Source organism: Cynocephalus volans, chromosome 4, assembly GCF_027409185.1.
Source record: "Cynocephalus volans isolate mCynVol1 chromosome 4, mCynVol1.pri, whole genome shotgun sequence".
Lineage (NCBI taxonomy): Eukaryota > Metazoa > Chordata > Mammalia > Dermoptera > Cynocephalidae > Cynocephalus > Cynocephalus volans.
Window position 1 is genome coordinate 110,567,189 of NC_084463.1, and position 14,767 is coordinate 110,581,955.

The 14,767-nt window shown below is 35.0% G+C and overlaps 1 protein-coding gene across 4 annotated transcripts in view; it reads right to left on the minus strand.

Moving 5' to 3' along the window:
* SBF2 (SET binding factor 2) overlaps positions 1-14,767 on the minus strand; it is a 465,129-nt gene that overhangs the window by 376,332 nt on the left and 74,030 nt on the right. For all 4 annotated transcript variants that reach the window (XM_063093054.1, XM_063093057.1, XM_063093056.1 and 1 more), the window contains exon 2: positions 7,570-7,655. In XM_063093054.1, coding sequence (XP_062949124.1) covers positions 7,570-7,655 — 86 coding nt within the window. The remainder of the gene's footprint in view (positions 1-7,569; positions 7,656-14,767) is intronic.

Genomic DNA, 14,767 nt, shown 5'->3' on the forward strand with positions numbered 1-14,767 from the left:
TTTATTTTCTATTATAACACAAAGACTAAACTAGCGGTATCAAAAAATAAAGTAGTCAGAGATAATTAAGATAGGGAAAAAGATCTTTGGATTCAGCAAGATAATTGCCGCAGAGAAAAGCTATTGTTCACTTAATATGTTTCTCTCTTCTCCTAAGCATATGTCTAGGATTTATTTGCCAACCTCCCATTACAGCTAACTGTGGCCTACATGACTTCTGATCAATAGAATATGGGTACAAGTGATATATACTGCCTCCAGTTGTATCCCGTAAAATCCACTTTACTATCCTCTATGCTTTCTCTTAGTACTCTGTCAACTGAATGCTGATATGTACCCAAGATGACCCTGACGGCCACATTTTGAGTTGGCAAACCCTATGCCCATTTACCCCACTGCCACTAACTAGCCTTTACATAAGTAAGAAAAAAAACTTCTATCATGTTCAGCCACAAAGATTTCCAGGCTTATCTGTTTACAATGGCAAGTACTACCTTAACCAATTCAGAAAAAATAAACTTCAACTGTGTGATTTCAGAATGGAGAGAGCATAAACTATACTTCAGAGTAAACCCCTGAGATATGAGATAGGTATGTGAGATGAGAGTGAATGATGAGAAATCATAACATTACAATTTATTAAAATATTAACAGACAATCACCTGATAACAGCCCTGTACGAAAAGTATTATTATAAGAACTTTGCTCAACGTCTTTAAGTTCCATATCCCATATTCTTTCTAGTATACCACACTACTTTCTTAGAGAAAAGCAGGCAGCAAATGAAGAAGGATCATTTGAAACATCTTATAATGAAAAAGAAATAGGATAGTAGCTAAAAGAGATAAAGACAAGAAAAGCGTTTTTTTTAGCTAAGATCACAGATACAATGGAAATGGAATCAATGGAAATGGAAAAGTAGAAAAAGGAATTGGAACTTAAGAAGTACAGAATAATCCATAAAGGTGATACAATAGATAATTACATGCAAGATGAATAGCAGTATGGTACCATGTGGTGAGGTCCACACTGCTTGCAAATAACATGAATTTGTAGTGGGTCAGTCCTATGTAGTTTTACATCTTCCTCCGGAAGTTCTCCATGGCCTCAAAGCATCAGGTATAGAACCCTGGGATGGCAAGAAATCCTTATCTAAGGAGATTCTAAGAGCACTACTGAAGTGGCTGACTGTAGGGGAAAGATTCTCTAGCATAACTGAGGATATCAATGTACAAGTGAAATAAGCAGAATTGAGAGTAACCAAAATTCTAGTATAGGATAAACAAACTACTTTGGTGAATATGGAGAAGTGTGAGAAGCATAAAACTAACATTGACTATTCTCTTGCTCAAGATGTTGAGAGCACCTACTACCTCAGATACACCCTCCAGACTTCAAAGGGTTCCCTGCCATGTGGTTTATCTCCTCAAAGAGAGAGTAGTCTGGGCCAGCCCCGTAGCTCACTCGGGAGAGTGCGGCGCTGGTAGCGCGGAGGCGTTGGGTTCAGATCCTATATAGGATCTATATAGCTCACTGGCTGAGCGTGGTGCGGACCACACCGTGCAGAGGGTTGCGATCCCATTCAAAAAAAAAAAATTAAAAAAAGAGAGTAGTCTGGGAATGGGAAAATGTGAACTCAAACCACCACTTGCCAGCTTAAGCCCTCATTTATATCCACTTGCTTTGTCATGAATATAACTTTCAAAATCCTTTTTGTAGTCCTTAGTATGTTTTAAAAGCCATATCTTCATATTTCACAGCAGTATTCTTGTGTCTTTCAGCCTCAACTCTATGAAAAATCAGGAGTCCTTTCACATATCTTTTATACCAAGCTCTGGACCAACTTTAAAACTGAATTCATCACCTAGCACTCTACCTCAGCACAGACTGATGCTACCTATAGTATCTTTCATAGGTATTTTTTATAATTTTTAAAAAGCTGTCTTGTATTTCTTAAATCTCTCTGGCTGGCATATTATCTGCCTACTTTTATTCTAAATAATTGCTTATCAGCTGGCTTTTTATACCCAAACTTTTATATTTTTACCTATTACATTTCATCTTCTTAGAAAAAGGGCCCATAACTCCAGCCTTTTAAAATCTTTGTGAACCCTGATTCTGTCATCCAGTATGTTCACTACCTTTCTCACTCTCCTTTTCACGCATATTCCTCTACAAAGAGGGGAGGAAATTCTCTTCCATCCTTTCTATACACAGTTCTCTGACCAAACAGTATTTTATATCTAGGTCAGATGGATAACTGCTATGCCATTTGTTGTATTCATCACATTCTAAACAGCTTAAAGAATTAAAGCATTACATGCTTATTTCTCTGCCCTCAAATGGCATCACATACTAAAGCTACTTCTATGTTACAGTTGCAGAATATTGAATGCAAGCTTTTGTTTTTCTCATTACCTCAATTTAACTTACAGAAGACTGGATTCATATGGCAAGTAGTCAAATCACTAGTGTATAATTTAAATAACTAAACTAATTTCTTAAGAACCTCAAATTTAGAAATTCTAACTGAATGTGTCTTTCTTTTTCAAGCCATAAAATTTATCTCAGTTCTTTAGTCTTCTAAGAAAATTAGATAGTTCTACAAATGCCTCAGTAGAGGTGTTCTCTAGTGAAGATTAGGCATATTTTCTGAATTATGATATAAAAAGATACACTTTTGGTGCTGGGATAACTGGATATCCATATGCAGGAGAATGAAACTAGATCCATACCTCTCACCGTATACTAAAATCAACTCAAAATGGATTAAGGATTTAAATACACACCCTGAAACAATAAAACTTCTTAAAGAAAACATAGGAGAAACACTTCAGGAAATAGGACTGGGCACAGACTTCATGAATATGACCCCCAAAGCACGGGCAACCAAAGGAAAAATAAACAAATGGGATTATATCAAACTAAAAAGCTTCTGCACAGCAAAAGAAACAATTAACAGAGTTAAAAGACAACCAACAGAGTGGGAGAAAATATTTGCAAAATATACATCTGACAAACGATTAATATCCAGAATATACAAGGAACTCAAACAACTTTACAAGAAGAAAACAAGCAACCCAATTAAAAAATGGGCAAAAGAGCTAAGTAGGCATTTCTCTAAGGAAGATATACAAATGGCCAACAGACATGTGAAAAAATGCTCAACATCACTCAGCATCCGGGAAATGCAAATCAAAACCACATTGAGATACCATCTAACCCCAGTTAGGATGGCTAAAATCCAAAAGACTCTGAACGATAAATGCTGGCGAGGTTGCGGAGAAAAAGGAACTCTCGTACATTGTTGGTGGGACTGCAAAATGGTGCAGCCTCTATGGAAAAAATGGTATGGAGGTTCCTCAAACAATTGCAGATAGATCTACCATATGACCCAGCTATCCCACTGTTGGGAATATACCCAGAGGAATGGAAATCATCAAGTTGAAGGTATACTTGTTCCCCAATGTTCATCGCAGCACTCTTTACAATAGCCAAGAGTTGGAACCAGCCCAAATGTCCATCATCAGATGAGTGGATACGGAAAATGTGGTACATCTACACAATGGAATACTACTCAGCTATAAAAACGAATGAAATACTGCCATTTGCAACAACATGGATGGTCCTCGAGAGAATTATATTAAGTGAAACAAGTCAGGCACAGAAAGAGAAATACCACATGTTCTCACTTATTGGTGGGAGCTAAAAATTAATATATAAATTCACACACACACACACAAAAACGGGGGGGGAGAAGATATAACAACCACAATTACTTGAAGTTGATACGACAAGCAAACAGAAAGGACATTGTTGGGGGGGGGGAGAAGGGAGGGAGGTTTTGGTGATGGGGAGCAGTAATCAGCCACAATGTATATCGACAAAATAAAATTAAAAAAAAAAAAATTTAACTCTAAAAAAAAAGATACACTTTTGAGACCAAGCATCTTAAAAAGGAGATACTGCCAAGACAATACTATTTTGCTGATGTCCACAACCTAGCCAATAAAAACATTTGTTCCCATAATCAGAAATGGATTCTTAGCCATAGAATGTCTCTGGAAAACAATTCTTTAATTTTCTTTGAAATACTGTCACTAAAATTAACTGTAACTTTATTTATATGACTGTCTGTGGTTTCCATGTAGGCTTAAAAAGCACAAGAAAAAGACAAAAATATCCTAGAATTGGAAAAGCAGTCATTATGTTTGGTTTAACTTATTTTCATATTTTTATTTTTAAAATCATCCAAATTAAAGCTCATCATTTCTCAATAGAAAAAAAGGAAGGACCCCATACAGAACAGCCATCGAAAAAAAAAAAGAAAAGAAAAAAAAAAAAAAAAAAGAAGTCAATTTATTCATGTAAAAATGGATAGAATAAATTCAGCATCCTCTAAATTAAATTTGGGATTTGCTTAATTAGTGAATAAATACCTAAAATCCTTTTCCACAATTTGTAAGGCTGAACACATCTATCTTTCATTTAGAATTTAAAAACACCAGATATGTGCTGCCTGGGAGGAAGAGGTGGCAATAGAAAATAATTTCAATATAATATTATGCTCTGAACCCATGTGTGTCCTCAGATAAAATAAATAAGAAAGATGGTCTCTATTCAATAACACAGCATTCTCTTAACATTTCTCAACCTCAGTTTTTCCAAATTATAGAACTCTGTTTTCAGATCCTGCATTTACACAAAAATATAAAAGTTAGCCATAGCTTAAATGTCACTCCCAGAAATCTGTCAGATCTTAGCAGAATCTAAGGGTCAAAAGACCTGAGTTTGAATCCTAGCTCTGCTGCATCCTAGCTGTTAGACCTCAGTGAAATTATTTAAACTTCCTACACTGCAGTTTACTTATTTGTAAATTAATACACTACCACCAATCATCTAATTTATTTGAGTTCATCATACTCTGTCAATTCTATACAACTATTAGATATTAACATTAACGTTATATGCTAAAAGTTGTTCCACCACCTTGGAAGAGGTATTTTTTTCCTGTAAATCATAGGAAAAGGGTCAGTACCACCCTTGAATCAACAAACTACTTAGGGACTTGAGCCAGATCACCTACAGTTAGACTAAAATTTTATTATGTATACCTTTGGTTTTAAAGCTACATTAGTTACTCAAGATCACACAGTATATCACAAATCGCTGCTGTTCATATACAGAATATTTACACATCTCTAATACATTCAAGAATACCATGAGGCAATAAATAATAAAAAAACCAAAAAATTAAGAGAAATTTGTTCCGTTTAAAAAATGGGATTTGATAGATATAAGACAAATTTATTTTGTACTAGACAAAGCATGAGGGACATTAAAGAATTGAAATTGCTATCAATATGGTTAAAGGAAAATGAAAAAGAAAATATCCAGCATAATACAACAGACCAAACATTCATTCTTTTTTTTTTTTTCCTTTGGTGGCACAAAGTGTTATCGGCTTCATGCTCTAACCAATTGAGCTAACTGGCCAGCCCCCAAATAATCTTTAAATATTAATCTAGCCCCCAAAATCTTGAAATGCTATGCTAAGAATCAGCTGAGAAGTCATCTATGAAAATCTGGGGTGAGAAAAAGTTCTGTCTCAATACTTCCATTTCACTAACCCAGCAGCACATGACTCCACTTGTTATTGAAGACACTAACAGCACTTGAATATGGTTGTGTCTGTCATACAAAGAAAAAATATCAATTTACTAAGTAGTAAAACCAATGTGTCTCTCCTTCACTACTGGAGAAACATGAGACATTGTGTCTACTCACTTGGCTTTCCAAAAACACACAAGTTATCCCTTCTCAGCCCTAGCTAAATGGCTATGCCAATCCATGATCTCTCTCTGCCCCTATAATGTCTGTTGTTCTTGAAACTTATGAAGGTAGTTCACTGTTCATATTGTCAAACTGATGTAGTTTATGTCCCTCCATCCACACTTTGATGGATAGAAGATAGGAAGTCACAAAAAGTTCTAACAGTTCCCCAGCACCAAATTTTCCCCTCTCAGTCACCAATAAAAGGGACTTTGAAACAGGGTTTAAAAGCTTTTATAGTACAAATCCCTGGTTATTCACACCGTAAGTCCAATTACTGGTATTTGCAGGCATGTGGGGGAGAAGAAAAAGGAATGCAAGGGGCTCTCCAAAAAGACACTTTTCATTGGATCCTTACATTCCTTCCCCATTTTTAAGGCCAAAATCCAATATTTACCCTCTCTGTGGACCTACAGTCTTCTTTACATGGCTGGCTTATAACACTCAAAGCTAAGCACTCGGCAATGTATCTTATACTCAGTGAAGCAGAACTAGACAGTCATTAACTAGGATGATAAGATTTATAATTTTCAACATCAGTTTCATTCCTAATAGATATTTCTGATCCATGCTATCAAGAGAATGAACATATTCAATTCCTCTGGGGGAAATGCTGAGAGATGTCAAACAAACAGCAGCAGCAGCAACAACAACAACAACAACAACAACAACAACAACAACAACAACAATAACCAGTTACCTCACTTATTGAGCATTTACTTTATGGAAGACACTGTTTTAAGCCTTTTATGTGCATTTTTCCAATTTTATCTTTACAACAACCCTATGAGATTAGTATTGCCATTATCCTCATTTTATAGATAAGGATTCTGCTGCTCGAAGACATTAAGTAACTTGTCAAAATCTGCTCCAGAGCCTGCACTCTTTACAATCATATTATACCAAATGTTCTTCACAAGAACTGCTTTGACGAACACTGCTTATATGTGTGTGTGTATATTTATACATAAACACAATATAAATAAATAAATGAAGACACACACTCTGTCCTTCTCTCTCTCTCACACACACCATATGCACTCTCTTCTCTCTCTCTCTATTATGTTTGGAGAATCAAACTTTATAGTCATATTGCAAAGTGAAAATATGGTCATCTTCCCAGTCCCTCATTTTACCACCATGGATCTGCCACCAAATAGAACAGCCTGTCTGTCATAAATTATGTTCAACCATTAAATTCCTTTAAAATGGCCAATAATAATGACAACAGAAACAACAGTTAAACTGCAGCTAAAAAGAAAAGAATTCAGATTTGTGACTTCAAGACCAAACTCAAATCATGACTAGCCACCATTAAACAATCCTTTGGTTTTTTGTCTGTTTCTTGTTTTGTTTTCACTAAAATAACCTGAAAAATTTCAGAAAATAATATTTGTTTAGTGATACACTATATCACTGAAGCTACAAGGCCAAGATTTTTACTAAAGAATCAGAGGAATTGTTCTGCTTTTGAGTATATAAAGATCATCAATTTCATCTTTAATATTAGAGACAAGTTTAAATGGGAAAAAGAACAGAAAAACAGGCATTCTAGAATCAATATATTCAAAGGTTATTGTACTTGGAGGTCTAGAAGGAAAAAGAATTGTCTCTAGTAATATGTTGCAGTTAAATCACCAAATTATTTAACAGTAAATGTAATATAAATGTAAACATAAATGTAACACACACAAAAAAATATCATTATAAAAGTGCAATAATATAACACCAACTTACCAATTCAATTCCCTGTGGAAAAGGTGTGTCATCCCAGTCCTTCTGTGGAAATCTCTGAATTATTTTCCCCAGACCTTCTCCTGACCCTGTTAATAAAATCAAAGTGAATCCATTATAGGGTACTATAAAAATCTCAATACTCATTATATTACTACTTATTTCTAAATGAATATTTGAGTAAATTGATATATCAATTAAACATCTGCAAGTTTTAATGGACATAAAAGTATACATCTTCTAAACATAATACCGAAACAACAGGCGATCCCTATCCTGTAGACTCAAAAGATTGACTAAAGGATATGAAAAGCTAAGAAAACTAGACAGAGGCACTGAAATCTAGAGTCTTTACCACATCATGGTAGTAATTTCCCTTTGTGCCCCAATATGGAAAATATCTAGGTATCCTAGTTGAAACTTTAAGTCATCTTTTCATTTTGTTTTGTTTTCTTTTTTGGCGGCTGGCCAGTACAGGGATCAGACCTTGGACCTTGGTGTTAATAGCACCACTCTCTAACCAGCAGAGCAAACTGGCCATCCCCACAAGCTGAAACTTAACAAGAGCTTTTCTATTGAGACAAAGTAATTTTAAGTGACAAATGAAATGGTACTGTTAGCACTAAACTTCAGTTATGGATTATAAGTACTCTTATGGGTTAAATAAAGTTTTTAGTCTGGCCTGAGAGCTTGACTATTGTCTAGGCAGGGTTTCTCAGCATCAGCACTATCAAAATTTTGGGCTGGATGTTCCTTTGGTGTGGGGGGAAAGGTTGTCCTATGCATTGTAGGATGTTTAGCAGCATCACTAGCCTCAACCCACTAGGTGCCAATAGCACCCCCCTAGCACTCCTCTACCACCACACCAAGTTGTTACAACCAAAAATGTCTCCAGACATTGCCAAATGTCCCCTAGGTTGAAAACCACAGGTCTATATCACTTGTTATAAAATTATCCTGTGACAACAAACAATGAATCAACTTATAATAGAACTTCAGGGATGTAATCTGTGAGTAAATTGGGGATGGAAAGTACATGTTAGATCTAAATTGCTTTTTGCGTGCTTGCTTCAGCAGCACAAACACTAAATTGCTTTTTGTTATACTTTTTAAAGAGCTTCACAAGCTTGCATATTCTGCATGTTGAAATGAAGGCTACAACATTCTGATTATTTGTACAGTAGTCCACTCTTTATCTAAGATTTTGTTTTCCATGGTTTTAGTTAACCACAGTCAACTGCAGTCTGAAAATATTAAATGGAAAATTCCAGAAATAAACAATTCGTAATTTTTAAATCACATACCTATCTGAGTAGCTTTATGAAATCTTATGTCTGCCTAGGACATGAACCATCCTTTGTCTAGAGTATATGCCACACACCTGTTAGTCACTTAGTTGCCGACCAGGTTATCAGATGAACTGTAGAGGTATTGCAGTGCTTGTGTTCAAGTAACCTTATTTTAGTTAATAATGACCCCAAAGCACAAGAGTAGTGAAGCTGACAATTTGGAAATGCCAAAGATAAGCAGTAAAGTGCTTCCCTTAAGTGAAAAGGTGAAAGTTCTCAACTTAATAAGGAAAGAAAGAAAATCATATGCTGAGGTTGCTAACATCTACAGAAAGAGCGAATCTTCTATCTGTGAAAGTATGCAGAAGGAAAAAAAATTCATGCTAGTTTTGCTGTTGCACCTCAAGCTGCAAAAGTTATGGCCGCAGTGCATGGTAAGTGCTTAGTTAAAATGGAAATGGCTTTAAATTTGTGAATGGAGGACATGAACAGAAACGTGTTCCAACTGACTGAACTGGGTTCAGTACTATGTGGTTTCAGGCATCCACTGGGGGTCTGGGAACGTATCCCCCACAGATAAGAGGGATAGCTAACTTACAGAAGCCTTAACAACTGATTCAACTTGTTAATATACTTTAAAAAAAAATCATCCACTATGACCTCTCAACCTCATCCCTGTGAATTCAACTTCTCCCTTGCCTCTCACCTATAGTATAATCACTTTATGGCCAAATTTTTACCTTTAAAAGATAAATGAAAAGTTAAATGCACTTTACCGACCAACTCAAAACTGTTCTAAAACTTAGATCACAACAAAATCCATTTGAAAAAGACAAAATAAAAATATTCTCACTTAAAATTAAAAAACTACTGTTCTCTATCTTCATAGGGGAATGAAGAATTTCACTGAGTAAACTAATGGTCTATCACAGGCACTGATTCCTCAAAATCTACCTCAAGGATCACCACTTCTAACATCCCAGTAGAACTAATTCAACAAATTGTTAGATACTGAAGACACGCAAATGAAAAAGACATGGCCCCTATCCTAAAGGATCTCATAATTTATTCAGAGAAACAAACAAATGAACTGATAATTTCAATACATCATAGTAAGTTCAATGATAGAAGGGAATCTAACTTAGTGTAGCAGAGAAGACCACAGAAAACTTTCTAGAGGAACTGACAGCAAGCTTTCTTTCTTTCAGTTATTATGCTTGTATCTCCACGTACCCAGCATATTGGATGTCTGGCATACAGTCCACACTGGGTAAAATATTTATTTTAATAAATTCATTAATATTGACAAATTTGTTTTACATTTATACCTCCCTGTCTTTTTAAACAGAGATAAATTCATGTGACTTATCCCATCATATTTAACCAGATGTCCTTACATTGTTCATTCACTTCTGAAAGTCATGCCTAATGTATTTTAGGCTCAAGAAATATTTCATCTTATTAATTTTTACTAATTATAAAGGTAATAAGTGTTAACTGCAGAAAATATTTTAAATACATAAAAATATAAAGAAGAAATCACCCATAATCCCACATCCAGACACAATTACTGTTAACATTTTGAACTATCCATTTCATCCTAGGTTTTCTCTCAAATACATGTATTTTTTTCCTACAGAATTAATATTATACTAAACTTAGCTTTATATACTAGTTCATTACTTAACATTTTACAAAGGGCCTTCATTTATTGAACATACATTGTTTTAAATGTATTGAACATACATTAATAGTTTCTCACTACTATAAATAATACTACAATAAACATCTCTGTATGTAAATATTTATCCTTCTCTCACTTTTCCTTAGAAAATACTTTTAGATATACAACTACTGGATCAAAAAACAAAAATTTTAAATATTGTTGGTACACAAAGCCAAAGGACACAGCCTAAAGATATTAATTTGTTTCACATTCTGTGTATAAGAACGAGACTGCCATTTTTACTACATCAATACCAACAATCACTATTTTAAAAACTGGTTTAATTCCTGCCAATTTAAGAGATGAAAGGTTCATCTTTGGCAGGATCATAACTTTCAAAAGTTCTCCAGAAGCAACGTATTTATTGATTCCATAATGATACACAGTGTTTCAATACATGAAAGCTTAGTTTGAAATGCTGATATGACATTTATAAATGCATATCAAAATATGATTCATGAGTGATAAGACTTTTAGTTATACAATAATGTTATTTGAAAATGGAAATCAGGTTAGAAAAGGCAAAAATCAAGGGCCGGCCCGTGGCTCACTTGGGAGAGCGTGGTGCTGATAACATCAAGTCAAGGGTTAAGATCCCCTTACTGGTCATCTTTAAAAAAAAAAAAAAAAGAAAGAAAAGAAAAGGCAAAAATCAAAATGGTAAAATGATATTTCACCATAAATAAAACACAGAAAGAGGCACAATGACTTAGTTTTCAAATAGTAAATATGCAAATTGCTATAGCTAACAACTATCAAGGAACTTATGAACGTGCCCAACAAAAAATAAACATTTTCTCACTCGTTTCTTTATTTTTAAGTGTTTAGTCAGAGTGTTTAAACTTATTGCCCAAGTTTATATTGTATTTAGGTTTGTACTGTATTTAAGAATGCTGAGAAGATGACTGGGAGGAAAATGGAGACAGTACGGTCAGGCTCCTTCACCTCATATCCAGCTGGACATGACTCAGCATGTCCACTCTCAACATGTTTGTGTAAGAGTAGTATAACTGCTTGTGTGCACTCATGCACTCCTTGGCTAGTTGCCAGAACTGTGAACTTCAGTATAAAAGACATTGGCTCTGATCCACTGGTCGGCTGAGCTCACATCCAGATAAAAGCATGTCTACCTCGCCAACGGTTCCCAGAATCTTTTTTCCAACTACCTAGCATGTGACCGGCACAGGATGGGGTTGAGGGGTCTGTGATCCAGCCCGACAATGACATTTTACATTAAGGAGCAAGCCACAGTGAGGTAAGGTTGTTCTAGAGTCAGAGTGCTGTTTTATGCACACAGGTGAAGAACATCATGTCAATCAGTGGCCCTGGAAGCAGCTCCTATGTCGGGCTACCTAGCGTAGCCACAAGCATGATCAAGAGACCTATAATGAACCAATCATCCACCACCCCTTGGCAAAATGACTGTTCTAACCTTGGCAAATGACACCAAAGGATTCAAACAATATTCTCAGGGGTTGCTAACTAGTACGCCACAGGTGTGGAGTTGCCAATGGCTATGATGAACCCCATCCACAAAAGAACTAAAGATGAGTAGGAGTTACTTAGGTGGTAAAATATTCTGCTCCACATAAACAAGATGTTTGGTAATATTTGTTGATTATACCAATTGACAAAAATTAAGAGTGCTTTCAGTGTGCTTAGAATGTAGATGCATAAAATATACACTACTTGGTTTAATACAGACCCTGAACTACAGAAATACTACTTTAATAACACATAATTCACTAAATCATTGTTTTCTATGGTATGTTTATCTAAACAACTAGATCAGTGGTCGTCTACACTAGTCTTCTTTTACGATGTCCATCTGCCCACATTCTCTTCCATCAAAGGGCAACCATCATGTTCAGGAGCATACGATTCCAACACTCTTCTCAGCAGCCAGAGAAAAAGTATGAAATAATTTATTTAGTTATTATTATATACTTGTCTGTCTCACCTCACTAGAATGAAAGCAGTGATTTGGCCTGCTTTGTTTACTGATATATCCCAAACACCTAGAACAGTTTCTGGCATATATTAGGTACTTAATAAAATAACTGTTGGATAAATGAAGGGGCCTAATAGGCAAAGGCATCTATAAACTGGCAAGAAACTTATGACCAGAATGACTTGGCTGTAAAAGATATCTTAGACAAATCATATTACTCATCTAAGGAATTTTAAATAGAGAAAATGAGCAGCCAAAAGTATCAAGATTTGCTGGAGAAAGCTCAGACAACAATTTGGGGTCATGTGTAAAACAAAAGTCATAGAACAGGAGACTCTAAATAGGCACAGACTTGCCAGCAGAAACAGCTGAACAATACAGACATGTGGAAAGAAGCAGAAATGCCACAAGAAAAAGGCTACGTAGCTATACAGGTTCTACCTCCAGTAAACTCTGGCAGTGCTGTAACATGTCAGCAAATGTCTGAGCTATTCTTACATTTTCCCCTCTTTCTTAAGCTAGAATGAGTCTGTATTCCTTGTCATCAAAGAGTTCATAGTAGACCAACTGCAAGAGGCACTTTTATAGATCAAGCTCTTTCAAACTGGTAAAGGGTCTGGAAACAGTTACATAAAAAGAAGATTTAGTCAGAAAATTTAAAAAGAGGTAAGTAACACATATGAGAACTTTCTCCAAATATCTAAGGAGCTATTACTATATGGAAGAAGATACAGTGGGGAAGACTAGAATCAAAAGATACAAATTTAAAGGAGATATTTTTGAGTCAATATAAAGAAAGAACCTTTGTGATAATTAGAACTATCAAAGCACAGAATGGATTGCCATAGAAAGCAATGATCATAACTAAAGTTTTAGTAAAAGCTACCAGTCTTTATGGTCTGGAAAACCAGGCAGAATGGTAAGAGGACAAATCCAGAAAATCTGGCAAGTAGACTATTTCAGTAATTCATTTATTCAACAATTACTGTATGCTGGCCTTGTATTAGGTGCTAAGGAGAGAAGAATAATAAAACTTGCCAGTGAGAATATCTGGGACTTGAATAGAGGTATCCAAAATGCAAATAACATGGCAGATATAGGCACAAAGAAATGTCAGTGTAATGACAGAGTAAAGATTAGGAAAGAAAATAATATTGTTAAGAATTCAGGTCATGAGTCAAATGAAATCAGGGATAGAAAAAGCTAAAAAATTCCTAACTTTGGAAGAGAAATATTTCTTACTTCTATTTTTACATAATAACAACATCATTTAAGTCCAGTGATGAGAAATGTAAGCTTTTGAGAACCAAAATGAAATAATAAATAATGGAATATCCAAAAGAAAAATCTTAAATCCAGACATTCTTTCATGGCTTAAGTAGCAATTCATAGTTGTCTAAAAGTGCATGATGACCTCTTCTAACAGTGACTTTGTTTTTTAGATGATTTATACACTTAGCAAACTTTAGACTCAGCTCACATTTAATATTGCCAAGACATTCATGAATAATTGTGGGAATTTAAGTAGAGACTTTCTACTGGCAAAGGGGTTAATATCCAGAATGTATAAAGAACTCCTACAACTCAACAATAGAAATGATTCAATTAAAAAATAGGCAAAAGACTTGAATAGACATTTCTCCAAAGATATACAAATGGCCAACAAGCACATGCTCAACATCAGTCATCATCAAGGAAATACAAATCAAAACCACAATGATAAAGATGGCAGACATAGTGTAACTGACCTCTGACTAGTATGAAGGCTCTTGAAAAAGTTCATGGAAAGATTCTGATTATCTTTTAATTCTATTTTTCCATGAACCTTTTGAAATACCTCATATAGTTGAAAGAACCAGGGTTTGGGGGTTAGTCAGAATTGGGTCCAAACTCAGGCCCTGCTTTTTCATTGTTTTATTAACTCAGAAAATTCACTTAACCTCTCATTCTCAGTTTTCTAAAACTTAAAATAGGGTTAATATAATTCCCATCACACAAGACTGCCATACGGACCATGTGAGATTACATTACTAACAGCATGGTATCTGAAATTAAACACAGGCTAGAGACAAGAAAAACTAGGTCTATTCTAAGATTTACACTTTTATTTATTTGAAAAATATAATTTAAAGGTGTTCCTACTGTTAATATTATCTCCTTAATATAAATGGAATATCCAAAGTGTATTACGAAATCAATGCTGGCCTGAAGAGTTGTTGAATACAAGTCATAATA